At 40.4% G+C, this 24,829-nt stretch overlaps 1 protein-coding gene, 1 long non-coding RNA gene and 1 pseudogene across 2 annotated transcripts in view; 1 reads left to right on the top strand and 2 right to left on the bottom strand.

Moving 5' to 3' along the window:
* LOC110065994 (coiled-coil domain-containing protein 171-like) overlaps nucleotides 1-24,829 on the top strand; it is a 31,001-nt gene that overhangs the window by 3,851 nt on the left and 2,321 nt on the right. Inside the window, exons 3-29 of the mRNA XM_020773179.2 lie at nucleotides 971-1,047; nucleotides 1,390-1,564; nucleotides 2,488-2,600; nucleotides 3,108-3,196; nucleotides 3,335-3,375; nucleotides 3,736-3,830; nucleotides 5,302-5,394; nucleotides 6,936-7,030; nucleotides 7,666-7,870; nucleotides 8,254-8,365; nucleotides 8,528-8,634; nucleotides 9,026-9,115; nucleotides 9,415-9,576; nucleotides 9,895-9,933; nucleotides 10,478-10,648; nucleotides 10,916-10,999; nucleotides 12,539-12,643; nucleotides 13,108-13,639; nucleotides 13,951-14,145; nucleotides 16,243-16,484; nucleotides 17,029-17,244; nucleotides 17,745-17,936; nucleotides 18,602-18,747; nucleotides 19,364-19,550; nucleotides 20,128-20,352; nucleotides 20,920-21,005; nucleotides 24,055-24,141. Of these exons, the coding sequence (XP_020628838.2) occupies nucleotides 971-1,047; nucleotides 1,390-1,564; nucleotides 2,488-2,600; nucleotides 3,108-3,196; nucleotides 3,335-3,375; nucleotides 3,736-3,830; nucleotides 5,302-5,394; nucleotides 6,936-7,030; nucleotides 7,666-7,870; nucleotides 8,254-8,365; nucleotides 8,528-8,634; nucleotides 9,026-9,115; nucleotides 9,415-9,576; nucleotides 9,895-9,933; nucleotides 10,478-10,648; nucleotides 10,916-10,999; nucleotides 12,539-12,643; nucleotides 13,108-13,639; nucleotides 13,951-14,145; nucleotides 16,243-16,484; nucleotides 17,029-17,244; nucleotides 17,745-17,936; nucleotides 18,602-18,747; nucleotides 19,364-19,550; nucleotides 20,128-20,352; nucleotides 20,920-21,005; nucleotides 24,055-24,141 (3,961 nt within the window). The remainder of the gene's footprint in view (nucleotides 1-970; nucleotides 1,048-1,389; nucleotides 1,565-2,487; nucleotides 2,601-3,107; nucleotides 3,197-3,334; nucleotides 3,376-3,735; nucleotides 3,831-5,301; nucleotides 5,395-6,935; nucleotides 7,031-7,665; nucleotides 7,871-8,253; nucleotides 8,366-8,527; nucleotides 8,635-9,025; nucleotides 9,116-9,414; nucleotides 9,577-9,894; nucleotides 9,934-10,477; nucleotides 10,649-10,915; nucleotides 11,000-12,538; nucleotides 12,644-13,107; nucleotides 13,640-13,950; nucleotides 14,146-16,242; nucleotides 16,485-17,028; nucleotides 17,245-17,744; nucleotides 17,937-18,601; nucleotides 18,748-19,363; nucleotides 19,551-20,127; nucleotides 20,353-20,919; nucleotides 21,006-24,054; nucleotides 24,142-24,829) is intronic.
* On the bottom strand, nucleotides 680-11,935 carry LOC149108519 (uncharacterized). Its single transcript, XR_016209163.1, has 3 exons — nucleotides 11,874-11,935; nucleotides 11,660-11,756; nucleotides 680-779 (listed from the first exon to the last, which is right to left on the bottom strand). It is a non-coding gene; the product is annotated as an uncharacterized LOC149108519 (long non-coding RNA).
* On the bottom strand, nucleotides 23,022-23,756 carry LOC149108518 (uncharacterized; annotated as a pseudogene).

The raw sequence follows: 24,829 nt of genomic DNA, 5'->3' as shown, positions 1-24,829 counted from the left end.
GGTTTATAAAATATCTTGTGCCGACTGCCCATGGAGTTATGTAGGCGAGACTGGCAGATGCTTTGAAACGAGAAACAAAGAACACATGAGGAATGTGATGTCTTACGCAAGAGGTTCCAACATCGCTAAACACGCTTGGTCTTCAAATCACTCTATTGACTTTAAAAATTCCCAAGTGTTTGATAAGGGCTCTTCACATATTCGTAAGATGTTAGAATCATGGCACACTGTTTCGACAGATCATGCAGATAACAATTCAAGGCTGTTTCCCAATCAATACTCCATTCTTTTAAAAAAGAACAATTAGTTCATTAACACTTATATTTTTCCATTTTAATATATTCTTTTTATAGTTCCACATATTTTTGTATATATTTGTAGTTGTTATCTTTTCCATTTTTTATCCATTGAAGGCTGTAGTATGACAGCCGAAAGCTCTGAAAGTTTTAACTTTATATAGCCAGTGAACGTTTTTTTATAAATTTTTAATAATAAAATAATGTGTTTAGGTCATTTCTTTGCCAATATCAAGCAATTTTTGTAATGGAAAGATTCACCTCACCATACCTCGCCTCTTCAAGCTCTTTTGCATAAATACATGGTCTTTACCCTCCTCTGCCATCTAAGTTTGTCTGCTGCTTGCAGTTGAGCCTCGGCTCATCACTTTCAGCTGGCTACATTCTTTTCTTCTTTTGGGTCTGCCCATCTTCCTTTTTCCTTTGGGTGTTTAAGACAGAGGAGTGATACAATGATGTTGTTGGGCATCCTGAGTACATGTTCTATTGAGATAAAAAGGTTGTGTGACTATAGTTTGAATTATTGACCATATTTTAGAAAGACTCTGTGATAAGAGTGATATCGTTATTAATTTTAGAACATAGTGTATTATTTTGAATATTGTTAGCTTACTCTTCTATTTTCAAAAAAATGCATTCAAAATTAATCATGAGGTATTTTTATTTTGGGCTAGATTCTAATGAGCTGAGGCGTAAACTTGCTCAAGGTGAAGAAGAGCAGGCAGACAAAATCAGAAAATTTAATGAAGAGGTACAGTTACTAGTGATTATATGTAAACATGGATACATGTATATGAGGGAAGGAAACAAAAACTCTTCTACTTATGAGCAAAGAGAGGAGATAGGGCTCTGGGAGAAAAATTGGCCACATGCTGTCCAGTACACTGTTAAGCCAGATTATGTTGGAGTATGCCTAGAATTAATAAATATTTGTTTTTATTAACTTACCATCACAGCAAGTACATGTAGCAACTGTAAATCACTGCTTGCAAACAAATACCAAGATAGAGAAGGATCATGTTTGGGTACCTTGTGGTACAAAGTAAGTCTATATTACAAGAACTAGAGGTCTCCATGAAATAATTTGTTGTAGATTATGGGGCTACAAGGTCAAGTGGCCAAACTCAGATCCACTGTGGAGAAGGGAGAGGCAAACAGACAGAAGCTGGAGTATGATCTTACCATCGCAAACAGAGTAGCCAATCAGGAAAAGAGAGCAGCAGCAGAGAGGGAGAGTGCTCTTCAGAAGACAAATGCTAGTCTCAAAGGTATGCTGCACAAATGTTTACTTGTTAACCAAATATTTATTTTTTCAACACAGTAAACTGTGAATCTTAAAAGAGTGATAAGAGTGATGATGTACATGTACTGTAATTAAAGCACTGTTATGCCACATCATGCATTGAACATGTGTGCCAAGAAAGAAATGTAAACAAGTAAAGGGCTGGTACTGGTTACATTTAGTTTGACTTCAGTTTACACTCTTAACTGATTGCAAAAAATGAACAAAAGATCAATGTGGGAAGTTTAAGTTTTCCTGAATTTTTTACCTTCACATCAATGAATCCTGCCATATTTCTGAAAACTTGCACTACTCTATTGCCAGGGATTTATACATGTAAATGTGTTAAATGGGCACATGTGCAGTAGTCCACGGATTGGTTAGCTGGGCTGTTGCCAAGTGCTGGCTGCCGGCGATAATTCGCCGGCTGAGAAAGAGGTCATTGCTGGCTGGATTTTGGGGGACGATCACACAGTAAAGGATAACAAACAGTTTTTAGGTTACGCACATACAATAATTTGATATCTAAACCATATCGCACCGTCTAAATGTTTGGAAAAAATTCCTGACTACCATGAGTATCGCTGCCTCTATAACTGGTAAATTGAAATAAAATCTTGTTTTGAGCACTTGGTTAGGGTGGTCTCTTTCTGTGTACTGCATCCGCCATATTGTAAACGTGAAGCCTGGTAGCTCCGCATTCAAGGCATTGTGAAAGATTGAGGACAAAAGTTTTGTTCCAGGTGTCTCACGAAAAATTGTGACCGGCCCAATGAAAATCTTAATGGGGAGACTAAAGCTACAATCCTGGGTTAAAAAAAGCAGCCAGGATTGTGGGACTGTGTGGTTTTGGATTACAATTATAATGCATACCAAATGGTTTTTCCTTTCACATGTACAAAAACAAAGAAAACATCACTCAGCTCAAGAAACAGTTACAAAATGTTGAGGAAGCTTTGGAAGCAACAAGGCAATCCAGCAAGAATGAAGAACACAAGTCTAATCAACTACTTGCAGAAAAGGTACAACGTACATGTATTGTCATGTTCATTATTGTAGTGCTGTTTATTAGTTGCCTATGCTGCTGCAATGTAAAATGGTGGTTTTCTTTTATGAGATTGGTTAAAGAGATTCTTGAACATTTTCTCAGTAATATATTGTAAAAACATATCTGGTATTTACCATATGGTAGTAGATTTTTCCCTGAGGACTATATTTTGTACTGTGATGATCACTTTACTCTCAAGATTAATTTGCACGAAAGTTTTCTTTACAAAATCGTTCAGTACAAAAACTTTGAAATTGTGCAGCCAGAAAATGTTTTTTATATATGTACACGGTGAATGATGAAGTGAGGCAGTTAACAAATTTTACTACAGTAGTGTCTCTGGGAATGTTAATAATACTTACAGTGTATATAGCTCTGCAGGAGTGGAGGGTGACTGTCTATGAGATAAGTGAGATTATGTACATGAAGCAAAAGAAAATGTGGAAGCTACATTGTCAACATTTCTGTGGCATTTGTGCAGGAAAATATGATTCTCCAACTCACAAACCAACTCCAAATTGAGGGAGAAGAAAAAAGGAAGCTGCATGTTGTGATTGAGGAACAAGAGAGGTGAAAATTTTTTACATCAATAAATATTTTTTGTTCTGTAATGGTTCAGACCATAATGTTACATTGTATTTTCATTGCTTATGTGATCAGTTAACAGAGAAACTGCATGGTGTTGATATTTGATATCTTAATCCACAGTTTGTATGCTGAGCTGCAAGAAAAGTGTTCTTCCCTTGAAAGTAAGTTAATGTGCAGTTCATGAACAAGTAAATAGGTAGTTCTCTATTTGTACCAGAGGTATTGATGGCTGGGTGTACAGCTGTATTGAGGCACAAACAACACTGATGGTATCTTGACTCATAGGTCAGCGATTACAGTGAGGGGAGGGGAGGGGAGGTGACACAGGGCTGGAAACAGCAGGAAATGCGTCGCAAGAAATGACATGCTTCCCTGGCAATGCATTCATAGACCTCAGATTGCTAAACATTCAATAATTGAATTATTTCAAAATTAAACTGTACTTGTTATTTCTTCTTAATGAAATAAAATATAATTATGAATAATAGTGTTTTTAATATCTAAGTTTACAATTTTTTCAGCCCAAAGATCAAGTCAAGGGGAGACTTTACAAAAGCAGCAAAGAGACTTGGAGTTCTATTCTGAGAAGGAAGAAAGATTAAAGAAAGAAATTGAGGTATCTTTGCTCTGAAACGTATGGGTAAAAACTGAATAATACATTTGAAGCTTTGTTGATCAACAACTCTCTTATGCAAATAATGTTTGTATCAATTTAAGACATTCATATACTGATCTTTGAGGAAAAGTCACATTCAACATGGCGAAAATGTTAGCATCACAGATCAAACTTTTGTACTCTCTAATGGATGAGAGATCATCATCATCCTCATGCAACAATATAAATATAGTTAAATGAAATTTAACATAGTTAATGACTAGGAGCTAGTCTTGTCTGTAGCGTTTTTATAGGCGGTTGTTAGTGTCTCGGCCGTCTGTGAGTGTTTGGTTAGCGTTTGGTGTGTTCTGTAGCGTTTGATATAGTTCAATGAAATTTTTACATAGTTTATGACCAGGAGCAAGTCTGTTCAGTAGCGTTTTTGTAGGCGTTTGTTAGTGCCTTGGCCATCTGTTAGCGTTTGTTTAGTGTTTTGTGTGTTCTGTAGCGTTTGCAACAGTCATATGGTCATGAGAGCCCTGGGGCCGACATTGTCCAGCGGTATTTTTGGTTAGTACATGTGTTGTTGTCCCGTGTGCTCACAGTGTGTTCATCGCTCTGTTAGTGTGGCATTGTGGATTGAATTACAGTTTAGTGGTTCTTGGCGTTCCCTCCTTATCCCCCCCTCTTTTCAGCATTTTTTTTTTTTTCCCACCAATGCTATCTGGCTTGAGTGTGATGGGTGCCTGTAAGGGGCTTGGCATGGGGGGCTCGTGGCTTGGTTGCGGGTTGGGCAGGCCAGTCGGGTGTTCTAGCGCCTTGGGGATGTGACTGTGGTTGCAGCCCCCGGGCTTTGTAGGCACCTTCCCTCCACTAGCGACTTGGGCGTTAATGATTAATAATAATAATATTAGATTTATATAGTGCTAAAATTATAGAATACTCTGAAGCGCTTTACAATGTAAGATTTTACAGTAAAAATATAAGAAAAATGTGTCTAAAAATAACAACTCTTAATACATGATGTATGACAAGACTTTGTTTTCCATGAATGAAAATATTATTTATGAATTAAAATGAACTAAAGAAGAGCAAAATATGTTTCTTAGATTTTTTCTCAGACAGACTAGGCTTTCTGTTTTTAATGTAAAACTGAAATCATCGTTCAAGCCTCATTCGTTTTTGAATGTAAAACTACACCTCATATTTTCTATCCAACAACACAATAAACACTTGTCAATCACTGAAACTGGAAACTGTGCAGGAAAAGTGTCAGGCACCTGGCAAATAGCTTCCTGTACAGTTAATTGAGTCTTCTGAACTCAAAGCCCAACATCAAAAACTGGCCACGGCACAAGACCTCTCCTTCAAAAACCTCTCTCAAGACACAACTCTTCCAGTTGATATTAACCCACCTAACCCAGGGTTAATGCTAGTGAGTAATAATTATCCACTTGCTCTAATTATCTGTCAACTGTCATTTCCTTTCTAGCAATATCAAGAACGCATTAAGTCACTAGAGGAAAGCATTGAAGCAGAGAGGGCTGCGCACTTAGAGACGAAGTTTAACTCAGAGATCATTCAGGTGGGCATAACACTGTATATGATTTATTTGTTACTTCTGTGGGGATTTACTCTGTGCGTGATCAATTGACTGGTGCTTCCCTTGGACACACCATGTGTAACTTACACATTTTCAGTCAAATATAGTTGATTTGCAGTCTCAGACTTGGTTCAGGGTATTAATTAGTCAACACTTAGTCAATATGTTGTATTGGCCTATGTAGGATCACTTTTGAGAGAAAGCAATAACTTAACAGGCTTTGGATGTTTATGTATTCAAGACTGAGAAAAAACAGCTTGGACATGTTCTCTGTCCTCATTCCTCTTTAACTAAATATGTAGATCTCAATAATTTGAGTACTTTGTTGCAAGTTTAGTTGGGGCTTGAGAAAAAGACTAATTGCTGGCTGGTTGTTAGGGACAAGTAGATTTTTTTGCTGTTTTGAGAGCTACTTGTCCAAAGGGCAAGTTGGAATTCAATTCTGTTTTAGCTTTTTTATTAATACTGATGAAATTATATGAACATATTTTTAATAATATTGTGTGTGAGGTGTGGCAGCCTAAGGGTTAGTGCCCTGGACTTTGGATTCAGCGACAAGGGTCGCGGTCCTGCTTAGAAGATCTCTTTGTTGTGTTATTGGATAGCCTGCCAGCAGGCTTTTTGTGGGCTCAGGCTCTTTTCGGGGAGGGTCTTCTTCCCTTTCACCCCTCCTTAATTTTTTTTTTTGTGAAGAGCCTGCTCACAGGCTAGTTACTGGTCAAGATATGGACTCTCACAGTTCCTTTCTTCCAAGGAGTATAAACAGGTTCCCGCAAATTGTTGGGACAATCTCTCATAATGCTGGGGAGTTTGGGAGTAAAATTACCAACATTCCCTCTAGAGTAGCAACAATACCTGTGGATGGATCATGATACAGAATCTAGAGTTAAATGTCAGAGCTTATGAGCCAGACTTCTTTCTTCTTTACTGAGACTAATATTTTTTACTGACTAATTTATTTACTGCTAATAATAAATCTATTTCACTGGAATAATAATAATAATAACAATAACAATAACAATAACAATAACAATAACAATAACAATAACAATAACAACAACAACAACAACAACAACAATAACAATAACAATAACAATAACAATAGCAATAGCAATAGTAATAGTAACAATAAATTAATTACTGATATTGTAACTTTTAATATGCAATGATCAAAGGTGCATTACATCATAAATTCTGAAAATTATGTCAAATTTTTAAAGCTAGTTTAAAAAGGTTCGTTTTGGGTGAGGATTTAAACTGTTGAACTGTCTTTGATTTCCTTAACGAGATGGGTGAGGCATTCTACAATGTGGGAGCAGCAACAGTGAAAGATCTGTCTCCAAAAGATGTCAACATCTTCCCATGAGGGAAATCAAGTAGTAAACCATCATTTAATCGCAGCTGATAGATGGATTGTTTTGTAACTGAAATTACATTACTGATACACAGGGGTGACTGACCAAGGAAAGGTTTAAAAACGAATAATATATAATTAACATGCAAACCATATTTATTTTTTGTAGTTAAGGGTAAGAGATCTTGAAGGTGCCTTGGAGGTTGAAAAATCAGCAGTAGATGAAGCTAAACACAACTTAGACACACTGACAAAACAGCACAGGTTTGTAATGAGGAATTATAACTCTGCCACTCTTCTTTCTTGCATTTCATACTTGTAATATAATGGTGCTCTTTGATCAAATTTATTAAATTATCTGACCTTATGTAACAGCAATCACTCAATGAGTCTAGGAGAGCTCAATAGTCAAGTGTAAACCCTCACTTCTAGCATGGTTTTAGATTTAAACTCTTGCATTTTGCTAGACCGATCCCCATGTTTGCATCAGGCTATGTAAAAACACGTATGTATTACTTTGAAAAACCACTGTGGAATGGGCTCGTGTTTTTGTATAGCGACCACTTCCACTTTCTTTTGCTGACCAGCCCACATTTCTTTGTGCTGTTGTGAGTTGACTGTCAGCGAACTGTAGTGATGGATTCAAGATTCAATTCAAGCTTAAGGTGGGGAAATGGAATGAAGAAGGTAGAAACATTTTTTTTTTAATGAATGGAGGTAAAGACACTCAACTTTGTCTTTCTTTGCTTCCAGTCAGCTCACAACAATACGAAGGAATGTGGCTGGGTCAGCACAATAAAGTGGGAATGGTTGCTGTACAAAATTTTGAGCCCATTCCATGGTTCGGTGATTTTCATAGTATCTATCTATTTCAAACTGCACAATTTTCTTCTCTTCAGGGAGCTTGAAACAGCTTTTGAAGAAGAAAGAGACACCTGTAAAGCAGAGAAATCAAAAGTGGCTAGTTTAGAGGAGAGTCTCTCTACAGAAAGAAAGAAATTACAGGAAGAAATAGATGAAAAACTGAAGATCATCACGGACTTGTCTAAACAACTGGAAGTACATCAGAAGAACTTTGATGCCTTGAAAAGTGAACTCGGCCAGGTAAAATGTACATATTTGTAATCTGTAATTTGCCAATTTTTAAACCCCACCCTTGCCCCCTAAAAGATATATATATTTTTTGTTTTCAGGGACTACATATATCTCTCTCCTTCTCAAGGGGGCAGAGGCTTTTAGGTCCAGTCCTAAACCCTTTTTCACGGGAAAAAAACAGGATTAAATAGAGCTTTCATTTACAACGTATAGACAAGAACTGGCTATTAAGTAATGTCTCTGTTTGCAGGGGCTTGGCATGTGGGGTTGGGGGGGGGGGGGGGTTGGTGTGCAGAGCTTTACTCAGACCAGTTTATCTGCATTCGCCTTTTTAACTTTTCATTCACTGGTTTTGGTTTAACCAAGTTGGACGTGTAATACATCTTTTACAGGCGAAGAAACGGCAAATTCAGCTGGACACAACCTATGGAAGTAGCATGCGTGAGCTTGAACTGCTCCTGGACAATTTTCAGATTGAAAAACCAGCGGAACACAAACGACAAGGTGAGCCTTCATGAATGCTCATATAAGGAACTGATCGCATTCAGAAGCACTGTATGAACGAATGGCGAAATCTGAGATGCAAGATCCTTAGTTGAAACTGGGTTGAGACTGAGACTTAAATGACATGAACATGAAAATAAAGTTATTCACTATTTCTTGCAGGTCACAAGAAAGAGAAACAGAAGGCTCTGTCACCAGCTGCCGTGTTGGAGAATCTGCGTCACACATTGGTTGATTATCAGAACAGATGCTCTAATGCCTCAGTTGAGGTCGGTGTCGAACTTATCAAACTTCATGCACTGTCTTTTAAACTATTACATAGAAAGTCTTGGAAAATTTGTTGCCACTTTGTGATCTTCTCTGTTCATTCTAGATGAAAGTCGCACGTGCTTAGTGTTTCGCTTGCTATTAGAGAAACTGACATCAAATTTACAACACTCTAGAATCGTAAGGATTTTGTTGCAAGTGGAAGGAAAACAGTCAGCAAATTGTCAAATCGTAATCGTAATTAGCAAGATTTGGTATTTCAGTTAGGAATTACACTGCTTCAACTCGAATCTCTTCCTCCTCTTGTAGCCTGTTCCAATTTGAGAGCGACTTGGGGAGGTAGCTGAATTTCAGGCTTAGATAATGTGTTATTTTTGCTTCTGATACTCTTAGTTAAAAAGGATGAGAGAGGTTGTGGAGAAACTGTCAGCGGACTGTGAACATTACAGAGAAATGGTGACCAGCAGAGAAAAGGCTATGAAAGTAAGAACATAGTGATGAGATTTATTTAGAAAAACTGAGGAAATTATTGAAAAAAGGGTATTCGAGGAGATGAGTTTTTTTTACAATTGGGAAAAAATACCAAAATGATAGTCTACATGGTAAAACAGGCTGATTCTAACACAACGTAGTTTTACTGCCATTAAGGAAGCCCTTCACGTAGGAGACGTTTTGAGTGTTAGTCCATCAAATTATTTTGTCCAAGAAAATCTTGGCTCAACCGGATTGACCAACTTGGTCTTCGCTAATAACCTATGTTTTTCTGTGCGTGTTTTTGCCAGGAGGCGGAGAACGCGGTGGCCTCTAAAGTTAAAGAGCTTGCCAAGTCACGCACTGAATGCGCAGAGAAGGAAGCCACAATAGCAGCCATGAAGATTGACATACAAACATTGAACAAGGCCATAGAAGACGCCAAAAACAAAGTTCAAAACTCAGAGGAAGAGGTACGTCGATTGCAAGTTACAAGTCTCTCTTATCAGCTATATTCCTTATCTGAATGCAAAGGCGTAGTCTGTTCGCTTAGACCCTCTATTTTGCCTTGAGTTCGTCGAGATCACAAGCTTAGCCATAACAAAAGGGGGTGGGGCTGGGGAAAGACGCTCTCGCGCTCTGCGCTCGTATCGTTAGAGCTCTCGAAGAAAAATAACTCGTAGCAAAAAGATAAACGTTCGTGGACAGACTAATAAAAGCGTGAAGTGTCAAACGTTTGCATTTACAAATGAATAAATCAATAATGGTACCTATTATTTTGTTCCTTTTAGAACATTAAAGTGAAGAGCGTCTTAAATCGTGAAGATGAGGTAGGACTAACTGATTGTTCAGTTCATGTTTCCTAGGAGACATGTTTCTTCAGCGAAGCTCTTCTTTGCGAGCCCTAACTTACTCTACTGCTGTATCTTTATGTATTGTAACTCATGCTCTGGCTGACGGGCAGAGGGAGGGGTAGGAAAGGTTACAGCCTTTAAAGGGGTTGGGCAAAGAAGATTACTCTAATATGATAGATCAGAGGTTTCTGAGCATACTGTAACATTAGTAATCCAACAAGCAAGCCACTGCATTGGGGGTTTAGAATCAGCGAGAATGTTTAGAACGTCATGGGCTCATATTGATGTTACTTGGGAAAGCAGCAGGGGGTTATTATGGAAGGGCGTTGCGTTGACGACTAGTTTGAAATTTTGTTTTGTTCCTTTTGACTGGGTGGGGCTATACAGGTCAACAAAAGCACCATTCCCCACTCAACTGTTACGTAATAGTGCATTATTGTCCTCTACTTTGTGAAACACGTGTCCGGTGTCGCCATTGATCACTGCTAAAATTAAACGTAGGATTTTCTGGTTCTTTCAGACTCATCGCATGTTCCTGCATTCCCTGTACCAGCGGATGATCACCGGACAGGTGTATGTCTCGTCACCAGACTCCTCCGCTCTGTCCAGATATTCCTGGTCAGACATGTGTAACCTGGTGTCAGAGCAACTGTCAGCTCAACTCAGCGAGCTAAACAGAGCTAACGAGAGGGTAAGTCACTCATACTTACTGACCTTACAATTTTAAGTTTCATGTTTGACCATGAGTTATAATGTAAGGCTTCCGTTTACGTAGTTGATTTTTGTTGTGTATGTTCTCCTAGAAAGATACCGACGTGAATATTTAACTTAGTCTGATCAGAAGTTTTGTGTATCGCACATAGTGATCGTACAGTCTGCAAAAACGATGTGAGGTGCTTGATACAGTCGTCCATACCAGCTTCAAACATTCGTTTCCCAAACACTTTTTCCATTTCAGATTCAGCACCTTGAGAGCGTGTTGTTGAGCAAAGAGGAGTCACTTCGGCATGCACAGGAGGCACACGAACAAACAGTGACCAAAGTAAGACTGATCATGCTGTTAAATGTTCAGCACACCACAAGCTACTGTAAGCTGTTGATAGGACAAGTAACTTAGGCTACGTCCACTCTACGCTGGGTGGAGGAATTTGAAAACGCAGCTTTATTTCTACGGTTAGGCCTACCGTCCAGACTAATCCGTCACGAAAACAGAGCTTTACGAAAACGCTCATCAAACCGGAGGAATTTGAAAACGCTGGGTTTTCGTTTTCATGTGGACAGAAAGCATTTCGAAAATGAAGGTTTTTCAAAACGATGACCTCACGATGATCATGTGATTTCCTTGCCCGATTTTTTTTTTTTTTTTTCAAATACAAATCCAAAATGACCGGTGATTGTGGCGTTTTTAAATTCCTCCGGTGTAGCGCGGACGGGAAACATTTGATTTGTTTTCAGAGTGAAACCTCCGTTTTCAAATTCCTTCGGCGTAGTATGGGCCTAAGACACAGTTGAACAACTCTATCTTTCGTTATGTATACGTACAGTTGTAGTAAAGGCTCGCACGGTCGCCCACGATAAATACAAGATAAACACATAATTAAGAACGGAGGTAGGTTAACATCATAAAACCACTAATGATAAACCTTAGCTTGATTTTAAACGATGTTTTCTTAGTTTTAAAGCATGTTATTTGCTTAAATACCTGACTAAGTAATTCTTTGTTTCTTCACGTACTCTGTTCGCAAATGCATCAAGCTTAAATTTCGTTTCCTCTCGTCTGTTTGCATTTACTTCTCCATCTACGAAATTCCGAAGAAGGAAGCCGAGTTTCGCGTATTAGAAGGTTCGAGATGTTAAAGTTTCTGTAAAAATTGCCCAATACGTCGGATAGATAATAAAACATTTGCTTTACTGACCTTGTTTGTCTCCTTGGTGTCGCAGTCTTTCTATTTTTTGACGTAAACAACTCAAGGCACGTGCAGTGACCGCCGCAATACTCGAATGTTATTGGTTAGCACTAAAGGGCGGGAATTCTTTACCGAGTATCCAGCGCAAGTGTCAACGCCTCAATCGAAGCTTAAGTTAACTGTAAACGAAATCTACAGCGCACTTTTAAACGACGAATAAAAAGTGATTGACAGTTGAGGATGGCTGAGAATTTGCTTTTACTAATGCCAGCCTTCAGAAGCAGCCAGTTTTCTTCTGCTTTTGTTTTACACCGCCGAAACTGCGTGTCCTGGGCCGGGTTGTTCGAAAGGATTAAAAGTAAATTAAAAGTAAACCGAAGTAAACCGAAGTATTGATTTTTCTTGTCTCAAAATGTTTCATTGCTTATGCTCTGTGCAGTTTGAGGTTATTAAAACTCAAAACTAAAGGGTAAGCAATGTAAACATGAAACCTCATCCAAAAGTTGCAAAACTGGAATAAAAATTCTTGCGAATCGTAGGTTAGCCTAATCGGGCTTTGAACAACCCAGCCCTGTTGGAAATCCGATTAATCTTTAAACCAGGCTTGAAGTCAATTGAGTTATTTTATCTGGTGTGAAAGTGCTAAGATCTCACATCTTGTTTTAAATCCCCAGCTCTCTACGGCCATCAAAGACCGCGAAGTTTCGTGGAAGAAACAAAAGAGTGAGATAGAGGAACATTACAGTAACCTGATCAAAGATCTCCATACCAGAACCCAGGTATCACTAGTGCTTTGCGCTTTTCTTCTAAGATGTTCAGGGCCCTTCATAGCTTAAACAAAAAGCGAGACAGAGATGATAGTAGGAACTTATTGACTGAGTGAGAGGGCCGGACGTACGGACCGAGCGCAGCGAGGTCCGTGCGTCCTGACAGAGAGCCGAATATTTTCCGTCCGGCTGTCTTCACTCAGTCGATAGGCATTTTATGACCCTTCTGTGGCTGGCTTTGATGAAGTTGTGAACTTCTTAATTTTTGTGAGAAGTGTTGACTTTATTCCTTAGCTTCCGGAGTAAGTTGGCAACTGAAGTAGTTCTGCATCGGATAATGTCAAAACTGGCATTTTCAAACTTAAAGGTGACGAGAATTAACGAAATCATTGAGCTGGGGGTTTGTTTATTGTGCCGCCCTTTTTTGCAGGACAAGAATTCTTAGTTTCAGCTTTAAGCGATTTTCTTTCTTTCAGAAAACACAGTCTTTGGCTGACCAAGCGTGGGAAAGGGCTCAAGAAACAGGACAAGTCAAAGATACGCTGGAAATGGAAAACGCTCGACTTCAATTATCGTTGGAACAAAGTCAAAGAAGCGAGTCGTCGTTGTTAACTGTTTGCGCACTGCTCGCAGGCGCCTTATGGCCTGCGTTTGGACGAATACGAGCTTTAGCCTCTCAACGGAAGATTTTATCCGAATATTCAAGAACTTTAGAATCTCTCCGGGATCAGTCGAACACTTTAGGCGAAATGCTAAGTAACGAAATGGAAGGTGAGAAGCGGGAAAAGGATGAATCCCGCACGGCCAAGAAACAACTTCTGAGGGACGGGCGGAGTCCTGTCTTAGTGTTCAGAGTCGGTGTTATAGCCGTTATTGCAGCTAACAGACTGCGTTATTTTGGATCTTGTAGTTTAAAATTATTCGTGTCGTCCGAGTCTCCGGGTGAGTTTAGCGGAATGTCCACTGTGTGCTGCGGAAAAACATCCAAGAAGACGGCAGACTTCAAGGGTGAGTGATAACTGTTGATATCAGACTTACTACAAGTGACAACACGTCACGCTTTATGGTGATTCTCTACTGTCTTAAATTCAATTACAACCTTGAAAAAAGAAATGCTGATGAAAAATTCATCGAATTTAGGGGGAACGTTTTTTCCACATATTACGTTTCTAACTTAATCTAGTTTTCTGTCGTACGTAACTTGTAATTTGTGCAATCCGTGCTCATAATCTTGGATTGAGGAAAAAAAAAAAGTAAAAGAAAAAAGACCCAATTACGACAACAAAAACAACTTTCAATTACCTGCGCCATTTTAACAGGTCTTGCTGGTGGCCATACACGAGAATCCATTTCCGGGGACACGTCACGTGCAAGTGTCAGGGTGACGTCAGCACAGGCGTGGTTCACCAGCTCCCAGCTACGAAGTCACCTGACCAGTGCCGTGAGCGAGTTACAGTCTGCTCTGAATAGGATGAACGAGGCCTGGGATGGAGATTCGGGGCGCGATGACCGAGGTTAGTTGGCAAATGGCACTATGTTCTTTTTTTTTTTTTAAGGAAGGCAAATCTCAGAAATGAAAAGAGAGGTCGTTTATAATTTCAGAGCAGGCAATTATGCATATGTTCCCTTGAACAATTAGATTCTGAGCTGGAGATTTCTATCACGCATAGAAAACGATAGAGTATAAATCTACTAGTCGTTCAAAACTGAACTAGAAAATTATTTAAATCCTCTTCACAGGCACTTCGAAAACGTAACGAAGCAACCGCCATTTCATTAACAACCGCACACTGCTAGGCTACTCACAAACAGAATAGATAGTGAGTTACGCAGCCAATAACACAACGGGATTCGTGGTAGAACGTCATACTGATATTCACAGAAAGTTTTAAACCGGCACTGGCCGCTTTTAAGGCTGCTATGAATCACTAGAGTGTTTATACTTGTTCAGTTTTACATTATGTTTATTCAATGCTTTGTCAAGACGACATGACCAAGCTTGTTCCCAAGTTTTATAATTTATTTTTCTCCTTCCTCTTGATTTTGAACTCATATTCATTCTTAACTAGTGAGACAATCTCAGATACTGCAGAGTGTAATTTACGGCTCCGATACAGTAGTCACCTAGGTCCTCACCCATGCCGTTCTCTCCCTTGGTAGTCAACTAATATGAGCGGAATATCAGCGGACAAAAAAACTTGATAAGACATAATCTTAGCAGTGTGTATGTTTCATGTTTATGTTTTCTTTCAAGGCTCAAAAATAACTTACGATTACCGTTTGTCGAGACGGTTTTGAAAGTCATTGCGGCAAATGTGACAATTGTGCTTTTCACGCCAACGTTTTCAACTTGATACTTTTGTTTTCCTGAGTCGCCAATGTGTGCAACAAGGTACCTTTGTTTCCACGAAAATATAAGAAAGATGTGCATTTTTTTGCTCACTGCTGGAGATAAATGGAAAATAAAAGTGAAATAACTGCTGAAAAGTCGAATAGGAACGATTTTGTTTTATTCCAAACGCAAATTTTCATTTCACCGATGAACAAGAACTAATCTAATTATCAAATAGTCACGTCCAGCTACGGAATAGTGCGTTCTTATTTACATCAAACTAAAATACAATGCTATCGATTGATACAATTGAGGAGCGTTTCAACGACAAGTTTTGAATGTAGAGATCGTTACTTGGTCGAAATTATATCCCAGATCGGTGAGAGAGTCGTCTCAAAGACTGATGAAAATATGGCGGTTTCAGTAAGTTCAACGGACGGCAATAATTGCGAAGTTTCTTTTGTCACAAATTTACTAGTTTTACATGTAACTAAGGCAGCAAAGCTTCGGCTGAATATGAACTTTTTGCTCCCTTCATGAAAGAGGAAATACCCCGGTAAACAAGCCGCTAACGAGAAGCATTATGTTTCCATTCTTTACTTGAACCCTGGCAAACACACAATAGTTATAAAACAGCAGACGAAATTTCTTGAATCGAGCCAGGGGTGATTCCAGAAGATACGCAGTCACAGCGTTATTTGCACTAAAAAGGGAGAACTGACGTTATCTGAAATATAACTGCTATCCCTGGTCAAAACGAGAGTGTGATATCACTGGAATAAACGCGCAGATCTGAACTCGAAAGCGGCGATAGCAATGCCAGAACGCATGCGTCTTACATGTTGTGTTCTACCACAAGGAAAAGCACTCTACGTTTGTGTGATCGGGTATGAAATGTATCCTTCACCTAACATGTAGTCGACACTGAAGGCTAACTTTTCTGCGCTTGCGTTTCGTATAAATTGCTTTTGTTCTAGAGAGAATAGCACCACAAGGATAGCAAGAGATTTGCAAAAAACATATATAGTTTTCTCATGTTTTCAGGAAACCAACGTAAGTATGACGCGTTTTGCGTAGTGCACTCAAGAAGCTACCCCACCTAGCCCCTCCTTCCTGCATGGCTAATTGATTAATTGAAATTAATTAATTAAACAAACATTAAAGTTTACACCTTATGGCATTAGTGCTAAGTACATTAGCGAACAGCACCCCCCTAAACCGTCCCAATAGTGCACTCTGCACTAAAAACTTGAACTGACTTCTTCACAACACTTTTCAGATGGCGGAAGCAGGGCGCTTAGTCCTTCATCCGGGAACAGTATAATTGCCGCAGCCAGGAACGCATATAGTAAAATCATCTCCGGTCTTCAAACGGAATTTTCTGGCCGGGTGATAGGCGAAGAAGCTTGGCACGAGAGATACTCTGGGTTCAGAGGAGAGCTGATGGCGCTGTTAGGCTTGGGTCTACAACAGTGGTTATCCAAAGGTCCATCTACTGGATTGGCGTATATCTCCAGTCAGGTAGGTAACAGGGAATTTGTAATTTTAATTTATACGCGTGCATGCGCTACAGTCTTGGGGAACTGAGTAGATTTTGTGGTCGGTGGGCGCGCGCGGGCGCTTTCCATTCAATGAAAAATTCTGGTTTAAATTTCCGGAAATTTCCAGTTACGAATGGAACATCATTTTGCGGAATTTTCAGAAAAGGAGTCAACCTTACGAGGTGTACCGAAATTGTCGGAAATTTCTCACCGGGAATTTTCGTTCTATTTGACTTTCCTCCTGGTATTTCCATTTTTCGAAAATTCAACAATTTCTGGATTTCTTGGAAACTTTCCAAGGAAAAATTTCCCGGGAAATTTCCACTTGTCCATTTGTCCCCGTTTCTAAATTTTCGAAACTTTTTGTTGAATGGAAAGCGCCTGGTGTCACACAGAAACGAACGGGATACTTACGTAAAATGAGCTTGGATATATGTGACTGGCGAGCTTGAATATATGACTGGCGAGTACCTTTGGTTTCTTGGCGTGTGATAATGTGCCATTCCATTTTTTCTTATCTACAGCGAACAATTAGTGCTCTTCAGAATCACATCCTGGGCTTTACTCAGCGCCTTCACTCAGCCGAGGTTGACAGACGTTCATTGCGTCTTGAACTCTCAAAAAGCAAACAAGAGACTTCTGAGCTAAAGAGTGCCCAGTCTTCCGCTGATTCACAGCATCGTAAGGCAAAGGAGGAAGCGCGAGGTCTGGAGGAAAGACTTCAGGAGATGAAAGAAGAGGTTCGTTCGTTAAAAACAGTTGTTGAAAAAGGACTATTTAAGTAATTAAAACCAAATTCACCGTAGAGCCAGTTAAGACACAGCAAATATAATAAAGACAGAGGCTGAACAATTTGTCCGAGAACATATCAGGTCTCCTCTTTTTTTCTCTACTTGATTACTATCATCTGAAATTGATTTATCGTTTCGTTATTGTCCAGTAGAGATGTACTTCGTAATCTGGTTTGACCAGGCAGTGCGGCCGACAAAAAAAATATTCTTGGTGGTCCGGCTATAACACTGTGTAAGCTAGGAGCAAGACGAGACGGAGTAATTTGTCTGTTTCGTAAAACCAGAATCAAAGTAATCACGCTAGCCAATCATAAAGGACACGGACATTACAAAAGACAAAAAAGTGGCTCGAGTCTTTTAAGCCAATCGTGTAGCGTAGTTGCAAAACCAATTTTTTTTTAAAGAATTACTTTTCGACACTCAAATGAAAACTGCTCTGTTACATCTAGATGTTATCCATGGTCCCTGTGGCTCGTTTTGAAAATATTTGCGAGGAGCTCAACAATGCCTTGAAACGGGAACAACAGGCCCAGGCCCTGCTTAACGAGCAGACGGCACAGATGCAAGAGATGGGCGAGCGCCTGGAACTTCATGCAAATCAGGGTGAAGAAAAGGACGTGACGCTCGCAGAAGCTGTCAAGGTACAAACAATAGCTCTTTGTTCAGACATTCCGCTTTAGTTTGTGATCACTGATAAACTGTTAAGATGGAAATCATTTAACTATAGAAGACACTCTGGGCTTGTCACGCAGTCTTTCCCCTGAAATATTGCATGACGAGCCATACAGGAGGCTACCAACAGTGGCTGATTCCAAGGAATGACTGGCGAGTTCAATCTTAGCCGTTGTCATTATTTTGTGTTCTTGGTCAAGACACTTTACTGTCAAGGGCGTGATTGTTCAAAGCTGTGATAAGCAGAACCAGGATTATCTTCAATTTTGACTTCAGTCTTAGAACCTTTCAGTGGGCGTCTTTGTTTGCATTCCCCAGCTTTAACATTGCCTAATCTAAAACTGCTAAAAACGAAAAAGGTAAAATACTAAATATACAAGGGAAATTGAACGTCGATCGCCTTTTTAACCTGGAAAAGAGGTAAACGGCTGTCCACAAACCCGTCCCTGCAGTTGTATAATTGATAATGGTACCTGCTTTTAATAGCGTCGCACGAATGAAAAGTCATCTCAGTTTCCTGTTATTTACCTGCTCGGTTTCTTCGGTTCGTTCATTACGTCTCCGTGCATTGTACTAGTAACCTCAATAACTCAGTATTTACTGGAAACGACTATTTGCTTGGGTTATTTGGTAGGGTCTGACTGAAGCCAAGATGGAGCTTCGTCGTAAAGAACACGCCGTCCGCCAGGTCTCAAAACAGATGACTTACATGGAGAACGAGAAGAACGCTTTAGTAGACAGACTGAACGATGCTGAGAAAACCATGACGGCTGCAGCTAGGTAAGGGCTAGTTAGTTAGGCTTTAATTAATGTTATCAACGATCGAGGGAACAGGTACCGTTTTGGAAAATCTCCGTTAAAACGCTTGACGAGTTTCCGATTCCTATTATCCAATCAAAAGCTGGGACGATCTCTCACGAGTACTCCGAACACAGTCACGTGTAATAAAGATCACGCGTTATGACGATAACGTTATGTTGAAGAACAGTGTAAGTGAAAGCTGGCTCACCTCGCGCCAACGCCCCGTCGGTTACTGAGGAACTGGCCGATCTGAGGACGATGGTAGATTGATGGTTGATCTATTTAGCCTACACTTGCCTAATCTCTTCGCAAGTTTTCTCTTTTTTCCCGTTTTCCAGAAGTAAATGTCATCGCCAATTGCGTTTGTAGCAACCTAAGTGTGAAATGCAGACAAACCAAACCCCAAAACGGTCTATTTTCGTTTGTGAAAAAAAAAAACGAAACAAAAAGACAACCAACCAACCAACCAACCAATCAGGCAGACGGGCAAACGGACAGATTGATAGACAGAGAGACAGACAGAGAGACAGACAAAACACATCTTTTTCTGGTACCAGTTGTATGATCCAACACTGGGAAATTTTCTCCGCTGCAGAGAAAAAGAAGCCTTGATGGGTTATTTGAAGTCAGTCGACCGGGCCCTGGAACAGAGTAAAGATCAAGTTCGGCTCTCGAAGGGTGCACTGGGACCGTACGAACAATCTCTTCCCCAGATTATCCTTCCGGACGAGCGGTTAGCCATGGACGGGTTAAGCCTGAGCCCCGAATTACTCTCCTGCCAGGTATCGAATGTTGGCAAATCTTGTCTAATGTAGTAATACATAGACACTGACTCGTACTTGCGTATCTCTCAGAGATTCGTGAATAACAATCGAATCGAGATCGACTTGATTATACAACTATTTCGTGATTGTAGAACTATGAACTTACCTGCTTTTCAAGAACTTGGGTGGGTGTTATCGCCAGTACATTTTCGTAAGCCGAGTTAACAACTCGTAAATAACACGGCGATGTCTACCTCGTTTTCCCTAGACTGTTAAGAGTCTTTCTATTTCTCAACGCACGCGAAGGAAAAAGCGAGCGCCAGGGCGAAGCACGAGGGGGTGGGGCGGGGAAGCGAGCCAATCGAAGAATATTTATCTCGGTCCTCACCTCCTACCCCATCAAGTCTCCCATTTGGCGCTTGCGTTCAGCTCTCTCGCGATTCTACCCGCGTTCAACAATCGAATTAAAATTCGAGAAAATAGAGGGCTGTGAACAATCTACGTTTTCACCGCCAAAATGATATAGAACGTGACATTACGAAAAGTATACCGTATGTCTTTAACCAATCAATTGTCTTATACTTCTTGGTGCCAGCACGTAGTTACATCATTTATCGAGTGTCAGCAGCAGGCATTGGATCGTATTTCCGAACTTGAAGTGGACAAGCAGCAGGCCATGTCACGCGTGGCGCACTTAGAAGAGGAAATCATGTCACACAAGGCACACATAGCCACACTGAAGAATGAGCTAGCAGCTGCCTGCAGGAGACCCATGAGTGATGACGGGCTCAGTGATCATGGACATTACATTCCTGGCGCGGTCAGTTGTTTATGTTGTTTGTCCTTCCAATTCTTCACTCTGAAAAGGATCAGGTCAACCTTTGAATTGTCGATCTAAGCTAAGCTCTTGTCCAACTTCGCAGTAATTTGTGATTATGTTATCCTTGATTGCGGTATTTTGAGATTCTGTTATCTCATGTCATGCCATTGTAGGCGATTCTGTCACATTTAAGGAGCTCAATCACAGTATTGTAAGTCATTTTGGCCACGTACGAAGTTGCCTTTAAATTGAAGGAAACCTGAAAATAATAGTTAACTAAGAAAGAAAAACACCGAAGAGATAATAATAAACCATAAAGAAACAACGATGTTGGGGGTGGAGAAGCTTGACACGGATTACAAACCAAGAACTTGAACAATTTAGGCTGAACTTTTCACGATACGCAAACCGTGACGTAACTCCTTTAAACAGGTATTGAAATCAAAGGATGGTTTAAAACGTTTTAAAACAAAGCAGAGAAATGAGATCGTGAATAGTGAAGCGGTGGGTCAAATCGTGTCTTGATATGATTGACAATACAAAACAATTTTCCCTTGTTTATTTTAGGAAGGTTATCCCGGGAAGGACGCATCGTTTCATCGCTTTTCAGAATACAGAGATGACGATAACTTAAAGAGCTTCATTCCTTTATCGTAAGTATGTTACTTCTGTCTCTGTACATTATCGTCTTGGCAGGAATTCATTTAAGGATTGTTCTTTTCTCTGCCATATAACAAAGGAGCATAAAAAATGAGTAGTGAACGGGGGCGTTGAGCCGCGTTATGAGGTCCCGTCCACAGTACGCCGGAGAAATTTGAAAACGCAGCTTTATTTCTACGGTTAGGCCTACCGTCCACACTAATCCGTCACGAAAAGGAAGCTAGTCGAAAACGCTCTTCAAACCGGAGGAATTTGAAAACGCCGGCTTTGCGTTTTAGTGTGGGCAGAAAACATTTTGAAAACGGAATTTTTCGAAAACGGTGACATCACGATAATCGTGTGATTTCCCAGGCCGAGTTTTCCTCAAACACAAATCCAAAATGACCGGTTATTGTTGCGTTTTCAAATTTATCCGGCGTAGTGTGGAAGGAAAACATTTCGTGCCATTTCAGAGTGAAAAAGCCGTTTTCAAATTTCTCCGGTGTAGTGTGGACGGGGCCTGAAAGCTCGAGGAATTAAGAATTTATAATACTTGTGATATTTGAAAGCTAAGGATTTTTAAAGCTGTGTTCACATAATTGAAAACTATGCAGATGTTTTCAATACCACCTTGCTGAAGCCGGAGAGAGGAGCATTCCTTTACAATTAAACCAAACACGAATTCATAGCTTTTCATCAGAAAACACCCCCCGTTGTACTTTATACACGGTTTGTACGGGGTCTGGAAAACGTGGAAAGTCCTGGAATTTTATTGTGGCATTTTCCAGCACTGGAAAGTCTTGGAAAAAGGCTACTGGTCCTGGAAAGTTCTGGAAATCTGTTAAACTCAAGTAAAAATATGAAATGTATGGCAGACAGTAAGGAGAATTAACATTGAGATCCCGAGAGTGAAAAGGTTCATGTGAAAAGTCCTGGAAATTTTTTTCGGGAAAGCGTACGAACCCTGTTTATAGCCTTTTAAAAGGTTTCCCCAAAACAGGTGTATACTGGGTAGCGTTTATTTTCAGCCAGTTACCATCTATAAAATGCAACATGTTTCATGATCACCTTCGTGAAAGGTTAACAGGTTTAGTAACCAATTTGACTCGTTGCTTATCGCAATTAGTAGCTCTTCGCATAAGTTAAGACACCTCTAATTTAGATGTATCGAAAATCACCGTGTGTAGCCGGCCATTGACGCATTCGTTTTAGATAAATTCATTGTTTTTCCTGACCAGAAAAGAACTTAGTCCATTAAACTTCAAAAAGGTAAACTCCCTCTAATGAATGGCATTTATTTGTTGTAAGATTAGCTCGGATACTAGGTTGCACCACTGTACATTACCCTCTTATCCCTTCACAATCATTATCACGGTGAAAGGTTAAAAGGTTTCAGAAACAAGCGCAGTTCATATTATACACACACAGGGACGGCTACGTTTTGTTGGGCCCTACACAAGATCTTTGCGTCGTACTCATAATTTACATTGTTAAAGCTCGTTTCACGATTCTGAAGTAGTTTGATATAAATCTTTCCTTTCCCGTCTCCAATCGATATGTTATTTAGTGTGTCAGTTGAAAGAATTCTCTCTGTAATCTGGGACAAACCAAAGCCTTTCGTGAACTGCTCACCTGAAGGAAATTTTTGTTGTTTCATCATTCTGTTGGCTGATTTTCGTATTATTCGCACCTCACAAACGAGAAGAGCAGCATTCACTACCTGATAGGTATATTGACATGGAAACCATTATTAAATGACAGCTATTGTGAATTTGATCTATATTCCAAGCTCTGATACGGACTGATCAAGCGCATCAGTAGGAGAGCCTCTTTTATTGACTCTTAATTGGCATGTGCGCCTGTAAAAAATTCCATACGTTTACTGAGCACTTGCGTGATGCTTATCCATTTGATACAAACATGTAAAGACCCTTAATCAACCAGTCCAACAACACTTCACAATACTATATGGTAACCATTAGACAGAAACTTAAACATAACACAGCTTAGAAGAAGCTGGCAAGGTTTGTTCAGTCTTGAACGTTTTCAAAGTATTTCCTGTAGCCCTTGATCATGTCTTCTCGAAGCTTGTTAAAGGATCGAGGAACAACTCTTGGAAGCAGCCACTCGACATACTTCTTGGAGATCCATCCATTGAAGTTATTGTTGGTTAAGCCGAACACTTTACAATCATCTGGTGTTATGACAAAGAAATTTCCCCCATTAGTCGCTCTCACAAGACCACCTTCATTCTCGGGCTTTGATGGATGAAAGGCATTTTTCTCGATCACAAACAGTGACTGCTTGCCAAACCAATCAACCTCTTTGGCCGGTGGAATGAACAAGACGAAACCTCGATCCTTAAGCGGCCGAGATGCGATTGCCCGCATGAATGTGACGTACCCACCACTGTCAGGGTAAACTTCCAAAGTGGTATGGTCCTTGAAAGCTTCATCCCATTGGTTACGAATTTTCCGGTTTGATGGGTGCAACAACTGAACGAAACTCTCAGCAAGCATCGGCATCTGAAAGGTGAAGAGGATCTTAGTGGGAACCTCTTTCTCATGGAAGGTTTTACTCCAGTAGGCTACTTCGGGCCCCTTATGCGCTTCACCCCATCCGTTGCCTTCATCCAAGTCTTGTTTGAACTATTTGGCTCTTTCAAGTTCTTCCTCGTACGTGAAAGATCGGAATGAGTCCTCTTTGCATCGTGTAACCATGAGAAGAAGAAAGAAGACAGGTTCAAGTCTGTCTTCCCTTCGCATACCCTTCCTCCTTTGCGCGCCTGTTAGTAAATAAGGCCCTTGGGTACAAGTTGACCGGCTAAATTTACTGGCCTGGACACTAAGGCAGCGAAAATCTCAATAGACGCGTACGCGCGACAAAAGGTCATGACAACTCATGACGCTTATTTGATCTCTTACAGTGATCTCAACCCGGCCCCATCAACTATCACCTCAAAGAAATGTCGAGCTCATAATCTACTTATTATACGTGCGATTACAGCACAACTCCATCCTCCAACCAAACTAACTCTCATGTTACGTCATCATCTCGTTCCAGGGCTCATCGTGATTCAAGCGCATCTTTCAGACCCTCGTTAGCTTCGACCAGCGGTCATCCGGACAGAAGCAAAGGCAGCTATGGCAGGTATTTCAAGTTCTTGTTGCAGAGATCGTATTCAAGTGAGCCTTTAAATTGAAGTTTTTTCACTTGGTTATCAACGGGAATTGGGAGGCGCGGTGGCCTCATGGTTAGTGCGCTCGTCTCCGGATCGAGCGGTCCGGGTTTGAGCCCTGGCCAGGGACATTGTGTTGTGTTCTTGGGCAAGACACTTTACTCTCACAGTGCCTCTCTCCACCCAGGTGTATAAATGGGTACCGGCGAATTTAATGCTGGGGGTAACCCTGCAATGGACTAGCATCCCATCCAGGAGGAAGTAGAAATACTCCTAGTCGCTTCATGCTACAGAAACTGGGATAAGCTCCGGCCTGATGGGCCACTTGGCTCGTATGCAGACTTTACCTTTACCTATCAACAGGAATTATAGTTTTTGTCAAAATACTTGGGTAGATTAACCACCATGGCGAGTTTGGAAAGCTGATGTTTGGAGCGTTAGGCCTTAGGGAAAAGTGGTGGATTGTGGGTTGTATGCTGATTCGTTCCCAGTCATGCTACGCGCTGTGTGAAGGCGACTGGGGACGCGTCAGGGTTGCATGTGTGTATATATAAATATTTAAGATAGTGCGTGGACTGTCATTGGTCGATAGGTGTGATTAGATGAGAGTGCGTAAACACGATTTTGACAAGAAATATTTTTTAAAAGCAAACACTCGGG

The sequence above is a fragment of the Orbicella faveolata genome, unplaced genomic scaffold (genome assembly GCF_042242905.1).
Source record: "Orbicella faveolata isolate gen_17 unplaced genomic scaffold, um_ofav_v1 contig_26, whole genome shotgun sequence".
In the NCBI taxonomy this organism is placed as follows: Eukaryota; Metazoa; Cnidaria; class Anthozoa; order Scleractinia; family Merulinidae; genus Orbicella; species Orbicella faveolata.
This window is presented reverse-complemented; position numbering and strand designations above follow the sequence as displayed.